Source organism: Terrapene carolina, unplaced genomic scaffold (assembly GCF_002925995.2).
Source record: "Terrapene carolina triunguis isolate 2854851 unplaced genomic scaffold, T_m_triunguis-2.0 Scaffold180, whole genome shotgun sequence".
Lineage (NCBI taxonomy): Eukaryota > Metazoa > Chordata > Testudines > Emydidae > Terrapene > Terrapene triunguis.
This window is the reverse complement of record NW_020664531.1, coordinates 1,479,791-1,500,495: the sequence shown is the minus strand read 5'-3', so window position 1 is coordinate 1,500,495 and position 20,705 is coordinate 1,479,791. Positions and strand designations below refer to the sequence as shown.

General features: G+C 42.2%; 1 protein-coding gene across 1 annotated transcript in view; it reads left to right on the top strand.

The window, feature by feature from the left end:
- Window positions 1-20,705, top strand: part of LOC112111016 (thiamin pyrophosphokinase 1) — a 489,744-nt gene that overhangs the window by 79,890 nt on the left and 389,149 nt on the right. The window contains exon 3 of the mRNA XM_026654110.2: window positions 13,312-13,386. Coding sequence (XP_026509895.1) covers window positions 13,312-13,386 — 75 coding nt within the window. The remainder of the gene's footprint in view (window positions 1-13,311; window positions 13,387-20,705) is intronic.

The following is a 20,705-nucleotide window of genomic DNA, read 5'->3' as shown; positions in this document are numbered from 1 at the left end:
ATAGTAGAATATTGGCTAATTTTGTATTTGTGTCCCATATTCTTTTTATCACTCCTTATAACACTCCAGAGTGCTAGTTCTAAAAGCAGATAAGGTACAGACTATTACATGTAAGTAGCTTCAAATTATAGAGCAGGAGACTGAGCATCAGTTGTGTTATTTTGTATGTTAGAAGTGTCTCTCTGTTGACTTTCACATATAATGAGTTTCTACCTGAAAAGTGACTCTCAAAATGGCGTTGCAAGGTTCCATTTCTGCTGTATCTCAGTAACTTACAGTGCTCATTTTTCAGGTAAAACATTTTTTCCCCCCAGCTGCCAGCCCTGCAACTGCAGATCTGAGGGTCAAGCTGGGTTCTTGGGTCTAAATTCACCAGTAGTAACTGATCTGGAATCAGAGGTTTTGTCCTCATCTATCCCTCTGTAGTCTCCTGAGCATAAGAAAGCAGAATTTGGTCCTGGACTGAACTGATAATTCAGTTGATGTGGTGATGAATATATATATATATATACATATATATATATATTGGGGGGAGGAACTGTTAGAGTGGAATACAGAGTCATAGAAAGAAACTTATCGATACTCCGGGCTAGGTTTTGATCTTGTAATGATCTGTTTGATCTGATGTCAGTGATCTAACCTGATTTACAACAGTGTTAATAAAATCAGAATCTGGCCCTCTGAGTCAAAATTTAACTGGCAAAATCATCTTCACACCAGAGAGTAGATTAGGTGACTGTATCTGCAATTCGTGTAAGAAACTCCTGACTCTGAAGTTGCAACATTTAAAAAACAAAACATTTACAGCAGCAAGTACATGATGGTCAGAAGACTGCTGAACCCTTTCTCAGATAACTGTGCTGCCTAATTTTTTTTTCTGACAAAACCGCTGCTCTCTCAGCTTTTGATATGGGGGTCCATTTGATCATGTTTGGGAACTCCATGGTACTGCTATTAAAAACATCTCTGAAATAAATGCATGGCTTCAAAGAGTTGGCAATAGCGCTTTTAGAAACTAGCACAGCGCTACAGAAAAATAAATTATATTTCTGACTTTTAAAAATCTTGGTCCAGTTGCACAATTGGTGCAAATTGGCATAGCTCCAATGGAACTGTATTGATTTACACCATTTTAGAATCCACACTCTTAAACTGTGAGATAATCTCCTAAATGACCATCAAATATTAGAAGTGTGAAGTGTCTGTTCTCTTTTCTTCATTCTTACAAAGCAAAATGAGCATACCTTGCATCTTCATTTGATTATTGTAAAATGCATTTTTTTAGAATAAAGTCTGGGGCTATATAAAAGAAGACCAGTTATGTCTGAAATCAAAAGGCTGAGGGGTGTCAAGAAAGAGCCTGAATTAGCTAAGGGTACCTCACAAAGCGTAGTAAGAAATTGACTTAGTGAGGAAATATGAAATCATAATTAGTGGTCTGAATGATCTTTCTTTCTGCAAGTTAAAGGTATTCATACCCTGGTGCTGGGGAGTACATAAGGTTGTGGGCCAATTTTTTCTCATTTGCACTTATGTGAAGCCTGAATAACTGAGGTGAAACCTATGAAGTAATTCTAGTTTTGCACTAGTGTGAATAAGAACAGAACAGAGACCATTACCCAAAAATCTGGGCTTTGATAAAATGGTAGAACATTATTCTGCCACCAACTATATTTTTAATCTCGGGAATGATGACATATAAACCTTTTTTTTCTGAGCTTTCATTAAAAACAGCTTGTTAGAATTCCTGGAATTGAAAAGCCAGGTTTTATTTGATGTTGTATCCCACACTTTCACTAAGTCACTCATATTGAGTAGATGTTTTTCAGTCATTCTATGTTATGTGGAATTCTCGTTCCTGAATAGAAAAAAAATTCCTGTTCTAACATTTTTAAATTTAGTAATACCTAGAGCTGTGCAGGAACCAGGATTTCTATTCCGTGAAAATATTTGAAATTTTCTGCAAAATGGAATTTTTGAAAAAAAAAGTTTCAAGTTGATTGGAAAATTACATTTCAATAACATTAAAATGTTTCATTCCATTTTGACTTTTAAAAAATTAAATTTCAAAGTGAAAATTTTTGACCAGTTCTAGTAATAACCTTTCCACTTCCAGGATACAAGTCTGCATAAGCATTCTTTAGTGATTATATGCTGGCTCCATAAAGCACTGTGTTCTTAGCCATCCCAGTGTTGTTGTTGTGACAGATTCCCACTGCAAATGAATTCTTTGCAATAGAATCACAGGCTATAGTGGAAATTCTGATACAGTAGTGGAGACATCACCCATCACAGGAAAAACGCATTCCAGGAAGTCATTCAACTGTCTTTGCTTTAGGCCTGGTATACTAGGGTTACCATTCGTCCGGATTCCCTCGGACATGTCCGGCTTTTTGAGCTAAAAATAGCGTCCGGGGGGAATTTGTAAATGTCCGGACTTCCCCCCGCATGCAGAGCGCGCGCGGCTAACAGGGCAGCCGGCCGGATGGTGCCACTTACATGGGGCTCCGACGGCCAGAGAGAGCCCCTCCTCCGCTTCCCCTGCAGCAGAGATCACTCCCTCCCTCCCTCCCTCCCTGCATTCACAGATCGCCTCTGGCAGTCTGGAGCTCCTCCTCCTCCCCTGCTGCCCAGCGTGCCGAGACGAATGGCAGGGTAAGGGGGCCAGGGGGTCGGAGAAGGGGCAGGGAGGTTCTGGAGGGGGCAGTCAAGAGACGGGGGGAGGGTCGGGAGTTCGGGGGGGGACTTTTTGGGGGGGGTGGATAAGGTTTTGGGCAGTCAGGGTACAGGTAGGGGGTAAGGTCCTAGGGGGCCAGTTAGGATGGGGGGAGGGTCTCAGGAGGGGGCAGTCAGGGGACAAGGAACAGGGAGGCTTAGGTAGGGGGTGGAGTTCTGGGGGGCAGTTAGGAGCAGGGGTCCCAGGAGGGGGCAGTCAGGGGACAAGGAGCGGGGGGAGGGTTGGGGGTTCTGAGGGGGGCGGGAAGTGGGAGGGAGTGGAAGGGGCAGGGCTAGGGCAGGACGGGGGCGGGGCTAGGGCGGGGCTCCTCCCGTCCTCTTTTTTGCTTGCTGAAATATGGTAACCCTAGGTATACACTGCCAATTTTTTTCTCCAAAAGGCAACTTTTGGTGATGAAACAGCAGAGGTGTACACACTACAAAGCCACTTTTTGTGCTGAAACTTCTCAGTTGCACCACTGTAATAAAATGACCCCGACGAGAGTCATAAGGCTTTTTGCACCGTAGTGCCAGTGTAGACACTGTAATTGACTTTAGCGCTGTTATTGGCCTCCGGATTGTGTCCCACAATGCCCATCCTGACCACATCGGTCAGCAGTTTCAACTCTGCTGCCCTGATACCAGGTAAACAACCTTCCGCCCCTCCCTCTTTAAAGCCCCAGGAATTTTGAAATTCCCCTTCCTGTTTGCTTGGCGTGCAGAGCTCATATCACATCTTCCCAGCTGACCATGGCGGCTCCACACAGCAAGCAACCTCCTGCTTGGACCACTGCAGAGTTACTGATCTGATAAGTGTTTGGAGAGAGGAAGCTGTCCAGTCCTAGCTGTTCTCCAGCCGTAGGAATTTCAATACCTATGGCCAGATTGCGCGCAGCTTGCACGAAAAGGGATATGACCGGGACATGCTGCAGTGCAGAGCAAAGGTGAAGGAGCTGCAGAATGCGTACAAGAAGGCAAGGGAGGCAAACTGTCACTCCGGTGCTGCGCCCCAGACCTGCCATTTCTATAAGGAGTTGGATGCTATCCTAGGTGGCGACCCCATCTCCACCGCAAAGAGCACTGTGGATATTTTGGCGGGTCTGGAGCCAGTGGAGAGTGGACCTAACCCAGAGGAGGAAGTAATTGATGAAGAGGTGGAGGCTGAAGATGTGGAGTCCTGTGATGCGTCCATTCAGGTGTCTAGCCAGTCTCTGCAGTCACTCTCTGGCGAGCCAGAAGCAGGAGAGGAGAGACCCCTGGCAAGTGGTTTTGCTTTGTGAAGTTCTGAAGTGGGTTGAAGGTAGAGAAATGTAGAAGGCTGGCTTTGTTTCTGTGTGCTGGGCATTTACCCGCACAGCTAGGCAGTATGACGGAACGGGGAGTTGATGCACTCCGAGATTTCACGGGACTCCTCCAGAGAGATCTCTAGGAAACTTTCCTGCAGGTATTCAGTAATCCTCTGCTGGAGGGTCCTTGGCAGAGCTGCTTTGTTCCTTCCCCCACTGAGAGACACTTTCCCGTGCCACTCTGCAATTACTTGGGTAGGGACCGAAAGTGCACACAGGCGAGCAACATAGGGACTGGGGTGGAAGCCGCAAGCATGTAGCAGATGTACCCTTGCTTCCCTGCTTACCTTCAGGAGTGAGATATCTTCCATAGTGACCGCCGCGTGTGGAAAACAGTGGGAAAGTTTAGAGTGTTGCCCCCATAAGTGCCCTGCGACCTTTTCAGATTGCTTTTCTGAAATACACAAGACCCCTATCCCTGGGTTCACTCACCATTCTTGGGGTCTTCTGCCTCGTGTACTTGCCTAGAGTCACCGAGAAAGTGATACCAACAGTGTTACTGTTTCAATGCTCTGTGTGTAGTTGACAGTAGTGCTTCTTTTTATTGTTAATTATGCTTCTCCAGACTTGACCTTGAGAACCAACCCCCAACAGCAGCAGAGCGTCTGTTGAGAAAACAGAAAACAAGATGAGAAAACAGCTGAGACGGACCAAGGAAGATATGTTCTGGATGGTGCTGCAGCAGTCAGAGGCAGAAAACACTGAACGCAAGAAGTGGAGGGGAAAGACAAGAGAATGATTCTTACAACAGGGATGCCACAGAGAGGCTGATTAAAGTTCTGGAGCGTCAAGCCAACATACTCCAGACTCTCGTAACACTCCAAACTGAGCAGATGCATGCCTGCCCTCCCCTTTAGCACATTTAGAACTCTTTCCCATGCACTCCCAAAAGTCCCCCTGCACATTCCTTTCCGCTTTCTGGCACTTTGCGTTTTCCCCTACACTCCACCCCTGCAGACAGCTTTTCAAATGAAAGCTGGACCTATACTCAGCTATGAAAATCAGCCCCCCGCCCACCCCAGTACCTTCTCCCCCACCAACAGTGTCTGTGTGGTGTTGTGGTTTATTTGGCAATAAAAGCAAAACTTTTTTGAATTATAAGCACTCCATTTGTTTCCATGCAAGGTATGGTACCTCATGGCACCTGCAAATCAACAGGCACTTTTATTAGTTCCTTACATTGAATCCTAGGCCTTAACAATCACAACTGCTTCCTAGCATACCAAATGTAATTAACCATTGCAGTCCAAAGCATTGCAACAAACATTACTGGTTTTTATCTTCAAAGTGTTGCCTGAAGGCATCCCTGATTCTTATTGCCCCACGTTGTGCCCCTCTAATAGCCCTGGTGTCTGGCTGCTCAAAATCAGCAGCCAGGCATTCTGCCTCAGCAGTCCATCCCTGAGTAAACCGTTTGCCCTTCCCTTCACAAATATTATACTGCGTATAACACACGGCTATTACCATGGGAATATTTTCCTCATTCAGGTCTTACCTGCCATATAGGCATCGCTAGCATGCCTTCAATCGGCCAAACACACATTCAGCAGACATTCTGCACCTACTCAGCCTGTTGTTGAACTGCTCCTTTCTGCTGTCTAGGTTTCCCATGTATGGTTTCATGAGCCATGGCATTAAGGGGTATGCCGGGTTTCCCAGGATCACTGTGGGCATTTCGACTTCCACTTCAGTGATCTTCTGGTCTGGAAAGAAAGTCCCTGCTTGCAGCTTTCTGTACAGGCCAGTGTTCCTAAAAATGTGTGTCATGCATCTTTCTGGACCACCCCACATTAATATCAGTGAAACGCCCATAGTGATCCACAAGCACCCGCAAAACAATGGAAAAGTTCTGATTGATGTGCTCGGTCACAAGGTGGTCTGGTGCCAGAATTGGAATATGTGTGCCATGTATCGCCCCTCCGCAGTTAGGAAAGCCATCCACAATTTCATGCATGCTGCCAAGAGTCATGGTCTTTCGCAGCAGGATGCAATTAATGACCTTGCCCACTTGCGTTAGCATAGCCCCAACGGTCAACTTCCTCACTCCAAACTGGTTTGCGACTGACCGGTAGCAGTCTGGAGTTGCCAGCTTCCACATTGCGAGCTCCTCGTGCTTCTCCACTGAGAGGAGAACTCTCATTTGGGTGTCCTTGCACCGCAGGGCTGGGGCGAGCTCATCACACAGTTTCAGGAAGGTGGCTTTCCGCATCCGAAAGTTCTGCAGCCACTGCTCGTCATCCCAGACTTGCATAATGATGTGATCCCACCACTCTGTGCTAGCTCCTCCGTGAATGCCAAAAGCAATTTAATGTTGCTACTTTCCATGTTGGACACCACGTCAGGCAACTGTGACTGCCGTTGCCTTTGTAACTTCAAGAATAACTCCACTGCCACTCGTGATGTGCTAGTGTGAGCTAGCAGAGTAGTAGAGAACAATGCGGGATCCATTCCTGCAGATAGATGTGGGGAAAGCAGAAAACGAGGGCCATTGAAAAATGCTGCGAACTGAAGACAGAAGCACATGGAATACTGGGACGGAAAGCAGTGCATCATGGGGCAATGAGCCTGGACCCATGATGCGCCTCAATCCCCTCCGCCTTCTCACAAGACCTAGCATCAGAAGGGGGAGAGCTACACTGTGGAATAGCTACCCACAGTGCACTGCTCTCATTGGTGATGCTAGTGCCGCAAGTGTGAACACGCTATGCCGCCAGTGGAAGACAATATGAACATACGACAGCAGTTTTCTTTAAGCACTTTATTATCAGCAACGAAGCTCTCGTCGAAAAAACTCTGCCAGTGTAGACATAGCCTTAGTGGTATTACTTCAGAAGATCAGAAAAATCCCAGTTCCCAGTCCCCATGCTTTAACACAGTGATTAAGTACCTAATGATGGTATGTTTGGGTTTTTTTAAGTGAATTTGTTCTCAGTGGAAAGTGCTGGAATGACAGTACCTGAAAACTGAAGCCCTCTATTTATCCTCACAAAGCATGTAGTAGCTTCAGTGTCAGCTACATTGTCCTACCAAAGTAAAGCTTGTTTTTTTTAGCAAGGTCTCATATCTCCTCTATCATTGCATTTGAATAAGAACATAAGAATGGCCATACTGGCTCAGACCAAAGGTCCATCTAGCCCAATACCCTGTCTTCTGACAGTAGCCAATGCAAGGTGCTTCAGCAGGAATTAACAGAACAGGTAATTATCAAGTGATCCATCCTCTGTCGCCCATTCCCAGCTTCTGGCAAACAGAGGCTAGAAACACCATCCCTGCCCATCCTGGCTAATAGTCCCTGATGGACCTATCCTCCATGAACTCATCTAGTTCTTTTTTAAATCCTGTTAATGTCTTGGGCTTCACAACATGCTCTGGCAAGGAGTTCCACAGTTTGACTGTGTGTCGTGTGAAGAAATACTTACTTTTGTTTGTTTTAAACCTGTTGCATATTAATTTTGTTGGGTGACCCCTAATTCTTGTGTTATGGGAAGGAGTAAATAACACTTCCTTATTTACTTTCTCCACACCAGTCATGATTTTATAGCTTATATCATATCCAACCTTAGTCATCTCTTTTCCAATCTGAAAAGTCCCAGTCTTATTAATCTCTCCTCATATGGAAGCTGTTCCATAACCCTAATAATTGTATTGCCCTTTTCTTTACCTTTTCCAATTCCAATATATCTTTTTTGAGATAAGGTGACCACATCTGCATGCACTATTCAAGACGTGGGCGTTCCATAGATTTTATATAGAGGCAATATGATACTTTCTGTCTTATTATCTATCTGTTCCTAATTATTCCCAACATTCTGTTAGCTTTTCTGACTGCTGCTGCACATTGAGTGGATGTTTTCAGAGAACTATCCACAATCACTACAAGCTGTCTTTCTTGAGTGGTAACGTCTAATTTATACTCTCATCATTTTGTATGTATAGTTGGGACTATGTTTTTCAATGTGAATTACTTTGCATTTATCAACATTGAATTTCAACTGCCATTTTGTTGTCCAGTCACTCAGTTTTGTGAGATTCCTCTGTAACTCTTTGCAGTCTGCTTTGGACTTAACTATCTTGAGTAGTTTTGTATCATCTGCAAATTTTGCCACCTCATTGGTTACCCCTTTTTCCAGATCATTTATGGATATGTTAAACATTTCTGTCCCAGTACAGAGCCCTGGGGGACACTGCTATTTACCTCTTTTCATTCTGAAAACTGTCCATTTATACTTACCATATGTTTCCTATCTTTTAACCAGTTACTGATCCATGAGAGGACCTTCCCTCTTATCCTATGACAGCATACTTTGTTTAAGAGTCTTTCATGAGGGGCACAGAAATCAGCCTGATTTGGACTTCCATCTATCTTGGTATTTATATGATCCAGATCCCTGAAATATCCTTTACAGGGTAGGAGGAAATATTTTTATTTTTTTATATCTTATTTCCTTTTACTTTGCAACTTTCTGTTTAGACTCATGCAGTATTTTGCTAGAAGGTAAAATTTCCTCTTTCCATGGAAATGAGCATCTCTTCTCCTTTTTCCTCTCCTCTTCCCCCCCTTTAGAATACCACTCATCAGATCACTGGGAATGGTAAAGAAATGGTTGTTCTTCAGGCAAGCAATAAAATGTAAATATTATTCGTTGACAGGAGACCATTTGTATGGTTGAAGTTGCTCAGCCTTTGGATTCATACTTCAGTAGCACCCAGAGGCATGGCAATATCTTAGCACAACACATGCCCTATTGTGTCTTACTGCTTACATCATTCCGCTAAGAACAAGCGTAGTACGTGTCTTCCCCAAAGGCCTTTTTATTTGATGTAATAAAAACTTTTTCTAGCCTCAAAACACATAGAAAAGAAACTCATAGTATGTAAGGTAATTTAAGATATTTTTCTGACACCCAAGGGAAATAAGGAAGGGTTATATGTTATGGTAGATCTCAGACAAAGCTGATATTTAAAAATATATATGCTGATTTTGTGAGAGCCATATAGCCTGCTGACTGGTGTATAGCAAGGGACAATCTATAAAAAATGTATAATGATATTATAAATATTTATAGTGCACCTAGGTGAGTGTAAGATAATAGGGATAGGCCAGAAAGGCTTTTATAATAGTAAATTTGTGTCTCTCAAACACATTGGAATTCTTTTGAAAGAATTAAATAATGCATAGAGGCAAAATATTAGATATAATTTGTATAGAGATTCAAAAGTTGATTAAGTCATTTACAAGCAGCTACTAAGAAAACTCAGAGGAGGAGTAATACTGGGTAAGTGTTAGAAAGCAAAGAGGACAGATATGGGACCAATTTTCAGAATTGAAAGGGGTTAATAATTAAGTGGGAGTATGCCGGGGTAAATACGAGAATTGTTGTTTAACATACTTGTTTGCAATCTAGAAAAGAGAGTGAATAGAAATCATACTTTGTTGTCGACATAAAAATTATCAGGTTTTTCAAGACTAAGTATTGCAAGTTCCTTTAGGAAGACCTAACAGAACAGTGTGAGCCAAATGATCAGTTCTGCCTGAACTGTCTCCCCATGTTTATACCTGTAGTTTTATGGGTATAACTGACTGTGACACATTTGTGCACCTATAATAATTTGTGCCCAGAAACTATGCCCATAAATATGGAGGACTGTGTTTGAAAATGGTATGTACTGTCACAAAAAAGTGGGTAAGGATCTATAAGCAGCAAATAGGAAAACTTGGATATGATTGGAAATTAACAAACATGTAGTTGGTTAAATAGATAGAGGTTTTTTAAAAATCAGAAGGCAAAACCAAAATTAGGAATCAAGTGTGAAATCCCACTGAATCAGTTTCCTGAGATTATGAAGGGACTGGCATTGTTGGATTTTGGTCCTTTTCTTTTTTGTGTATGCCATAAGGACCAAAATAAACTGAGCAACTTATATTTTAACCTTTATGTTGTATGCAAGTATTTATTTTTTTACTCCTCATGCTACAGATGGCTTGATTTGTACAGTCTGCAATAATAAAGTCCACAAGAAAAGTACATAATAAAAGACAGAATTGCACTAAAACTGTAAGAAGCTACGTGAGGGACCAACTCTCTCCATGTGCACCTCAGCAGCAATTGAGGTCAATACGTGTCCTCTCAGGAGAGATCTCCATATCAGGGGGTTGCCGGCAAGTTATTTTCCCTGCTGGACCCTTGACTATGGAATTTTCTTCCCCTGTTAGTCCAGCACAGCCCAGTTTGGTTAACCTTCAGCTCGTGCTAATTGCCTTCTTGAGTAATGGATGGACAGACAGCCATGAGATAGATTCTTCTTAACTTATTAAGAGATTTTAAAGATGGAGACCTGGAAGTGGATTTTTTTCAAATGAGAAGCCAGTAGAGCGCATGGAGCAATGCTGTAGTTTACTCTTAACAATCTTCCTTGATTAGCAAGAGGGCTGCTGTAGATTGTACTAGCTGAAGTTTCTCTCTGGTCTTCACATTTATCAGAAATCTCCATTTTATTAATAGCCATTTTTAGTCAAGATTCTCAGTGAGTGTGAATTGTTGTAGCTCCAGTTTACACTTCACTATCAATTTATGCCTGCTGAGGATCTGGCCAGTTTTGGTTAGTTGTATATCAGTACAATGAGCACTGTTAAAATGTTGATGTTTGTGCTTGCTTTGGTGGCACAAATATTAACATTTAGTCATTTTTCACTTGCTGTGGTTTGAAGCAGTGGTGGGCTACCTGCGGCCCTTGGGCCGCACGTGGCCCATCAGAGTAATCTGATTGCGGGCCGCAAGACATTTTGTTGACGTTGACCATCCGCAGTCATGGCCCCCTGCAGCTCCCCATGGCCGCGGTTCGCCGTTCCCGGCTCTATTGTTCCTATTTGTCTCTGTCAGTTCAAGTACAAGGTAAAGACACGTTCAAACTCAGGATGGAAGAGAGTTCCACACTCACCTCTCATTTATTTATTGTGGTCTCCTCAACTCTTCTCTGACCATATATATTTGGTGTTAGCTTCTACCCTACTGCAGATTGTAGAGGGAATGGGCAGAAGAGCAGCACTTTGTTGACGTTGTTCTAAAATGGGGAGCAGTCCTTGTCATGCTCAGCAGTTTAGGTTCTCCATAACACCACCCATCAGAAAGTTCTGTGATGAGGTAAAGGCTAAGACTGTAATGACACCCATGGTGTATGTAAGGGCTGGTCTATACTTAGCCGCTAGTTCGGCGGCTGGAAATCGAACTTCCGGGTTCGATTTATCGCGTCTGGTCTGGACGCGATAAATCGAACCAGGAAGTGCTCGCCGTCGACTGCAGTACTCCAGCTCAACGAGAGGAGTACCGAGGAGTCGACGGGGGAGCCTGCCTGCCGCGTGTGGACCGCGTCTGAACCGCGGTAAGTTCGAAGTAAGGTATGTCGACTTCAGCTACGTTATTCACGTAGCTGAAGTTGCGTACCTTACTTCGACTTGGGGGGTTAGTGTAGACCAGACCTAAGTAAGTACAAGCCTACGACCCCCCCGTTCAGATGTTTGCAATAAAAGATAAGTGAGTATTGAATCTTGTACTTTGCTGACCTCTCTTCTGATTGTCTTCTTCATTGAGTCAAGCAGGAGCCAGGCTACAGCTTCTCGTTTATAGCAGAGCTATAGTGCTCTTATCTCAATAATGGCTTCCCCATTAGTGGTGAGCATGTGATTCTTCCAGCATATCATTCCAGTGCCCCATCACAGCATATAATGATACTCATGTGAAAAGTTTTGTGTTTGTATATTCATGGTCTGATTTGCCCTACAATAAGAGTGATGATGTTTTTAGTAGATTGCAGGTTGCTACCTGTCATGCACATTCATTTGTGGCTCAACTTATGCAACTCCTTCTTGTTTTGCCAAGATTTTCATGCACATTGCAGAGATTTTCTTCACCTTTATGTTTCCTCATACTTCCGCACGACTCTTCCTTCTGCTCTACTAAATGTGCTCAGAGGCACGGAAGACCTTCTAGGGATAGATCATTTCTCCTTGCAATTACATTGGCTTCACATGATCAAATAGACTTCATTAACCTGATAGCTTAAGGAAATCAAGCTCCAGGGGAAACTTCTATTCCAAGATAGATAATTAGGAAACGAAATAAATGCTATTCCCAGCATATGCAACCCTAATAAGGCATGGGGGTTACGTTTGCTCCCTGGAGCCACAGTCTGGAATAGCAAGTATCCATTTATTTTTAAACTTTTGCATTTTGGGTGTTGATTTTTGTCACTTGTGTTGGACAAAGTCTAAGGACGGTGGGGCTTACAAGCCAGTTCAGGCTGTGGGAATGCAGACTGGTTAGTTGCAGACTTGCAGGGCTGCGTGTTGGTGATAGTCTGTTTCCAGGAGTGAGATTTAGGCGGTGGAATCACCATGATAACAGACATATGCTAAAAAGAATATGTTTTGGTAAAATAATTATATCTTGTCAAGTATGTTCCCTGTGTTGTTTTCTTCGATTGTACGCTCATTGAGGCAGGGAACATCTCTTTGTTCTGTGTTTGTGCAGTGTCTAGCACAGTGGGGCCCTGGTCCATGCCTGTAATGCTAATAAATAATTAACAGTAATGCTGAATAATGTAGCTGCAGTCTTTTCTGTCTCTCAGAACTCTTGGCTTGTATAACTTTTTTCACAGTGCTCCCTAAGTGTGTCAACAAACAGTTTAAAGGCAAAGTTCTTCCAGCTCTGCACAGCAAATCTTGACTGCCGTTATCCACTCTCCACACAGGTGCAGATGCTGTTGATGTCAACAGGAATACTGCACCTGAAGGGAGAGCAGACAATCAGAGCCTAGAACTTCTGAGTAGATCTGAGAGGAGAACTTTACCTTGAGACATTAACAGCTTCTGTTGTTAATAGAACACATGCACTCCCCAAAATGCTAATACCATTAAATGTCATGCACAGGCGGCAACAGCAAGACAGAGGTTTGATCAAGAGAGCTGCACAGACATGGGGTCCTATTGAGGGGGCCCATTAGCAGAGAACAACTGTTATAAATGAAAAGGACTTGCTAAAATAACTACCAAGTAAAATGTTTCTAATGAATCTCTGGCTGCCTCTATATATCTGAAATGATGAAACCTAAGAAGGGCAATTAGTGAAGTGTGCTCCAAAGTTTCCAGCCTAACGTTAAATAGGAAGGGATGTTAGGTGCAAACAAAGCAAAGAAAATTAGGGGAGAAGTCAATTTACTTGTTAATGAGCACTATCATCTCTTTTTTTTATAGGAAACCTGACGTTTTGCCTTTTGATTCTTAATCAGCCTTTGGACAAAGGTTACTTTCATCCTCTGTGGAGCAAAGGTAATAATAACTTTCATATATCTTCATTTGCTTATTTACTTAGCTGCTGCCCTGCTAATCTACCCTATGTCCATTGACTCTCAATGTGGCAATTTCCACTAACTAGAGCAACCACGGGGTGGGAATGTGAATCAGCAGAATACATTCCTTGTTGTTGAGTGCAGCAAATGAGCGGATTAGTCAAATTCTGCATCTCTTATACATTTCAGTGGGAACTTCATCGACTGGGAAGAGGTGCATGTATGTTCACTTATGTAAAATAAGACGGCAGCTTTTCAGAGGCATCCTCAGGAATTATGATGGTTTTACTGAGAGAGTGCAGTAGATCAATGCTGCATTGATAACTTAGGAAGTGAACGTTCCTGATAGGTCGTCAGCAAAATGTGTTAGTTTTAATCAAAATCAAATGAACCATGTACAAAGATTTATAAAAATGAGGATTTTTTTCTGTTGGAAATGTGCATGTTGGGCATGTTTGCTTTGTTTAGTAAACGTAGAGCTAATCATCTCTGGCATGATTGCTGTAACGCTACTAATATTTTGTAGGGATTTTTTTTAGAAATTTTTACATGCTTTAAGCTGTTCATTTTTTCAGTGGAGAAGCTCAATCTTTCAGAAGGTTGCTAGGAATTCTTGCCTAAAATATTCTTAAAATGCTGCAGCACAGAGACAGAAACCTAATTTCCAATATTCATTCATGGAGTTACTCTTACTTGCTACGAACGGAGCTTGACTTAAAAAGATGCTGTCAGTTTGAATATTTTTAATTGACTAATTTAAAAAAAGAATCTAGCTTCTGATAAAGCACTGGGGCAGTGTGTAACCTGTTAACAAGTTTGGAATCCTGCAGAAAGAGAGTCCTGCTGACTTACTGTGGCTGGTGCGAATTGTTAATTCTACCTTGGACATGAGGAAGGGTGAGAGAGGCTCCATGGTTGTAGGAAAGTAGGGTGTGAGACAGAGAAGTCTCTTCAGAGGAATAGCCATGCTGAGGGAGAGGTTTATGTGTTGCTATTATTTGAGTTACTGTTAAAGCCAAACCCCAGGAAGTGGATTAATTTTGAACTGAAACCTGTGGGGCTTTTTAGGTGGAAATATCCCCTTGCAGAAATTCCCTCACTGAACCTCGATAGGGTCTGTCTCCAAAAGTGATGGCTCCCAGAGGTTTCACAGAAGGCCATGGCCATCTCTGCAGAGGCCTTGTACCCCTGCACCAGTTTTGGCCCCAAGCAGTTCCTCACCTCCTTGGCAGGATGGCTACAATGTACAGGTGTCCCGAGGGAGGGTGGTGCTCTGTGGAAAGGATAATGATACAGTCTGGGAAGAAACTTTGGTTATAAAATTTCCAGGGCATGGAATATTTCTGACTTTATAGCTATATAGCACCAAGGACAATGGGGCCTTTATCATAATCGGGTCCTCTGGGCTCTACCAGAATTTAAAAATGAATAAGAATAACTGATCATCTCAGGGGCTAAAGCTCTTGTCGGGGCCCAGGTCACTTGCTGTCCTAATTACTGCATCTTTTTCCTCTCTGCCTTCCTGTAGCCTGCATTGTCTCATTTCAGTCTAGTCAGAATGCCACTGCTTAGATCATCTTTTCTACTCACCGCATCACTTTTCTTAATCCTTCCAGTGGCTCCCCCTTTTCCACAACAAAGCACAAGGTTCTTTGTTGGTATCCTAAAGTCCTTTACCAGATGGGCTGATCCTTTCTTATCTACTTCTATGTCTTCTTGTGTTGCTTTTGACCATGCAATTGTCTCTTTCTCCCATAAACTATATACCAGACATGCCAACAATCGCCTTCTGATGGTATTGCAATACCCTGACCCTATTGCTTGTATGCTGTATTCTGCTATACCTTTCCTTTGGTCTGTTCTTTGATATTTAAGCCCTGCTCCTGCAATCAGATGTCTGTGTGGTGACTCTTAGACCTGCACAGGACCACTGCAGGATGGGAGCATTAGACTGTAAGCTCTAGGGACAGGGACACTTTTTACTGTAAGAACGGCCATACTGGGTCAGACCAAAGGTCCATCTAGCCCAGTATCCTATCTTCCAACAGTGGTCAATGCCAAGTGTGTCAGAGGGAATGAACAGAACAGGTAATCATCAAGTGATCCATCCCCTGTTGCCCATTCCCAGCTTCTGGCAAACAGAGGCGAGGGACACCATCGCTGCCCATCCTGGCTAATAGCCAGTGATGGGCCTATACTCCATGAATTTATCTAGTTCTTTTCTGAACCCTGTTATAGTCTGGGCCTTCACAACATCCTCTGGCAAAGAGTTCCACAGGTTGACTGTGCGTTGTGTGAAGAAATACTTCCTTTGCTACACTACAATGATGGGAGTGAAATAACAACTTGAATACAATTTAATACAATGAAGGACAGAGCGTAGCACAATGGGACCCAGTCCTCTTAGGGCTACTGCAATGAAAATAACAATTACTCCTACTAGGAAGGATGAAATTTTCAAAAGTGTCTAAGTGAATTAGGAGCACAATTCCCATTAGAAAGCCAATAGGACTTGTTCTCATAAGTCACTTAGAATCTATTCAAAATACCACTCTTTGTGACTACAGGAGAAACAGAGAACCGACTGTACACAACGCGCTGTCAAATCCACACAGTGAAAAATAAAGGAGAGATCCTGGAGAAAAATGGAGAAAAATATTTTTTTGACTACCTTCTTTCAGTTACAGCAGTCTTTGGTGTTGCAGCAGGTACAAAGTGTTCAGACAGAAATGTTATTTTCAAGTGGATGGTGTCCTTTTAACAAGATAACTTGTTTCATTAGTCCTATCATCTCAGCAATAGGTGAGAACAAAGGCGTGAGGTGATCTACACATTTTGCTCTGTCCTGAGTTTATCGAGTCATGTGGATAAATTTGGACGTTCTGGGCTAAATCCATCCCTGGTGTAACTTCGCTTGACCTCAAGAATCAGTTGTTACAGCTAATTAGCCTCTGTTTTATTTGTGACTTTCTTGGCAGATATTTTTACTGACATAATTTGCAAAGAACTACTTCAAATTGCATAGGTTTGAATAAAGTTATTTCCAGTCTGTGCTTTGTGAAGGCCACTATAATGTGATTTCTGCGCTTAATTAGCCCTTTTTTAGGTATAAATATAGCAACATTCACCACTCTACCCACATGAGGTCTTCCAATTTCTGGTAGTAGGATACTGTGGACCAGAGATCAGTACCACTTCCTTCTGTTGATAGTTCTTCAGTCATGCTGTACATGGATCTTTGCCTTCATAAGAAACTTCACCAACCTCTGCAGCGTCCAGTATCAATATTGCTTCTCACTTAAAATACCATATAAGTCTGTACTTGACTACTGCTGGTCTACAGATGGTGTGAAAAAATGGTAACACTTGAAATATAATATGTCTACAAAAGGATGGATTCTGGATTTAAAGACTGAAGCAGTCTCCACGTTAATTCAGAACCCAAGGAAGCCCAGACTTTGGACACCAAAACCACAAAGGCCATCTGGAAGGTACAATAAGTTTCTAAAAGACCAATTTTTCGCATTAATGTAGGTCACTTATGCCGGATTTTTCCAAAAGTGACTAGCAATTTTGAATGCCTTAATTTTTGCATGCCCAACTTCTGAGACAACTTAAAAGGGATCTGATTTTTCAGAAAGTGCTGAACATCTGCCTTCTGAAAAGTATCTCAAGTTGGGCACCTGAATTTGAGGCACCAGGAGTTGCTTCTCAATTTTGAAAATGTTGCCCTTATAATCTCTCGTATCCTAATGCTCTGGCATTGTCCGTGTGCCCTCACTTGGTGGCAGAATGCTAAATAATTGTGCATTCAGAATCCTCTCCATGGCTGAAAGATTAATGATGAAAGCTATAAAGAGCAACAGTTATGCACTGAAAAAATAGGGTTATTACTTAAAGAGTTAGAATAATATGTTAGCATTCTACAGGGATTTGATAAAATTCTCAGACAGTATTGTATTTCTAGAAATGTTAGGCTGTGCTGTTAAATAGTCTCTTTAAGTTTGTGAGTGGGGAAGATGTATTACAGAAGTGTTCTTCCTTAGATTCTCTCCTGCTCCAAATTGGGTGGGCTTGTATCCAAGGATTTATTAGTAAAATCTGGTTGCAGGTTTGAGTGTTGGTTAATCGAGTCCTGTTTCTAGGCTGTTGACAGATGTTATGTCTGTGCCTTGTGTAAGAAAGGCATGGTTGTGGTTATCTTGCTGATCCGTTGATACTCCATAGCATTAGCTGCTGTCCATTCCTGAAGCAGGTTTTGACTTCATCAGAAAATAAAGGCTGTCACAGAAAGTTATAAATCAGGCAGAACAGCTCAAGTTCTTATTTTCTTCTAAATATTAGGCACTCTTGCTACAAAATATCCTTCAGCCCCTGTATTGAAATATATTACCAGCACACTCTCAGAGCACTGGGGCTGGCCAAACCTTGACTGTGAGCTGCATATTCAGTAGTGATTAGGCACTACTGGTACTGGGCACATGCTGAGTAAGCAGCTGAATGGATCAGGACTTCCTGAGTGGGGAATCGTTGAGTGTAATTCTGTAGTCTGTGTTATGGAGGAGTTCAGACTAGATGACCATAATGGTTCCTTCTGGTTTAGAATCTATGAATGTGGGGGTGGGGCTAATCTCAACTTCCTCCTAAAACTGGCCAGCAGAATTCCTTGCCTTCTGGGAGCACTCCCTAGGTATGGATAGCAGGAGGAAGGTTCCCTCTTCCTCCTGTCTTCCATGTGGGACTCCTCCCTCTGCAGGAATTTGAGATCTAGCTGGGTTTTGTTATGCTTCCTGCCAGCAATTTCCTTCTTACCTCCCAAAACGATCCATAGGTATATTATGAGAGTTCTGATCACGGATAAGAAGTAAAAGCAAGAAAAGGAGATGAACAGCTTGAGGAGAAGACCAGGGGGGTTAGAAACTAGACTCTGCTCTACAGCCAAAACAGGAGAAATCTTACAAAGGCCTTTCCACTATCAAAATCACGATCAGATTTAGAGCTAAATGTGGGCCAGCTTATCTATCCTGGTCAGATGGGGTGCAGTAGCACCCGGTGGCTTGAAGTGGTTTCCATCATATACAGCAGTGGCTCTCAAACTTTTTTACTGGTGACCCCTTTCACATAGCAAGCCTCTGAGTGTGACCCCTCTTATAAATTCAAAACACTTTTTTATATATTTAACACCATTATAAATGCTGGAGGCAAAGCGGGGTTTGGGGTGGAGGTTGACAGCTCATGACCCCCCATCTAATAGCCTCGTGACCCCCTGAGGGGTCCTGACCCCCAGTTTGAGAACCCCTGATATACAGGGTTAACAGTTTTGTTCAATGGCTTTCAGCAACCCCCATTATAAAAATTGTGCCAATGCAACTGCTGGTCAGTCTTATTCAGTATTGAACTATGATAGGGCAGCTATTGAATGGAGTAGGTTATCACTGGAAGTTGTTTAATAACTACACATTACTTCTTTTTTTGAGTAATTTGTGTTACTGATGACTCACATTGTTATTTACCGCTTACAAAAACTCTTGCAAGGAAAAAGTTAGAAGCATATATTAAGTATCCCAGTGCAGGTTGTCTGCAAATACCATATACCATCTTACATGTCATGTTCCATATGCTTTTGTCCGCAATATACTCAACGATTTATTTTTTTAAATCTCTGAGGTTGAGGCTGAAAATCTAGGTTATTCTCCCCTGTGACTGCTCTCTTTTCCTTCATTGCCTCAATTTATCATGATGAAAAGAGTTGGAGCAATTCACCTAAGCCTTTGAAATTATTAAATACATACATATATTCAGTTGCTCTGTTACTAGTCTGCAATGAACTTGCTGTGTTGGCATATGCTGTACTCTCTCCTCACCTTTTATTTTCATCATTTCCAACTGAACATACTTCTAATACATTTCAAATTTGTACCAGACCCAGAATTGGCAGCTGGCATAAAACTTAAGAGAATTTAGAGCAGCTCCTATTAATAAATAGGAAAATGTTCATAAAATGGTGATTGGAATGTCACATGGACTTATGTGCTTTATTGCAATTTCATGCAGGCATCCGGACTAGCAGTAACTCTTACTGCTGGCCTCAGCAAAACTTCTTCATCCTTTCTGAGGTGATGCTAGGCACCTGATAAGTCAACAATGGAGTATATTTTTCCTTCTGAAAAATTTAAATCAAATCAAGAATATAATTTCTTTTTCATGTTTAGTAATTTAAGTTCACCATTCTATACACTTGCTATAGATTTAAAACTTTAATATTTTCCAAGTATAGAAGGCTTGATGTTGGACTTCATGCAGTGAGTTAATTTTCGTTAACTACAGGAGTCTGAGCAGAGTTATCAGCTTTCTTGAGTGGATGGGCTTGAGAATGTACTACTATAAGCAAGAAAAGGTGGTCAAGGTTCGCATGGGCTATTACTGCACATTAAACTTGAAAACAAAACAATAACAATGGTCAGATCCTTGGTAATACAGCATTTTACATCAGCTGAGGCTCTGTCCCAAGAGTTTCCATTCCCAAATTTCCAAATCAAGAAAATTAACTCGACCACGTTCCCAGTAGTGAACTCAGAGGTTTACATTTCTTTTCATAAAGATGAGAGGCTTCAAAGGTTAGAGTCACAGCAAATGTCTCCTGCTCAGAAGTGCAGACACTCAGCACTTTGAAAATCATAGCTCAGGTGACTTAGGTTGCACATTCTAAAATTGAGCTATCCAAAACTAGTGGACACTTGAAAATGAAGGTCTAATTTGGTTTGCCCAAGGTTACTCGGTAAGTCATTGGTAGAGTTAAGCACAGAATGCAAGTCCCTTGACTTTGTTTCATGCTGTAACCACCGTTCAATCTTGTTTCCCTTAATATGTAGGATCGAATAAAGACCTTAGCTAGTAGCTGTGGTAGATGGCCATTAGACTGTAAGCTTTGTGTTGTTTTTAGTTCTGCACAATTTCAGCAACTGGAAATGCTGAGATCAAAGAGGAGATTGTTTGTTTAAAGAATTGCAGATTTGTTGTGTGTTTTTTTTTTAAATGGAAGAATGATGAATAATTAAGAACTCCCTTTGTGGTGCTTTGAAAAGCTAAACCTTGCTGAGCTTTAGTTCAGAGTAACAGAACAATAGAGAATTGCTTTGAAGTGCTCGGGAAAAGCCTAACAGATGATTAGAGCAGAAGGAAAAAAAATAGTGGAGGGAGGCTATTACATTGCTTTTTACTACTGAGCTGGGATGCAAATCCTATTCGGGAACTTCTGTTGTCAAAAGTTTTGCTGTATGGAAGCCTTTGATAGCATCC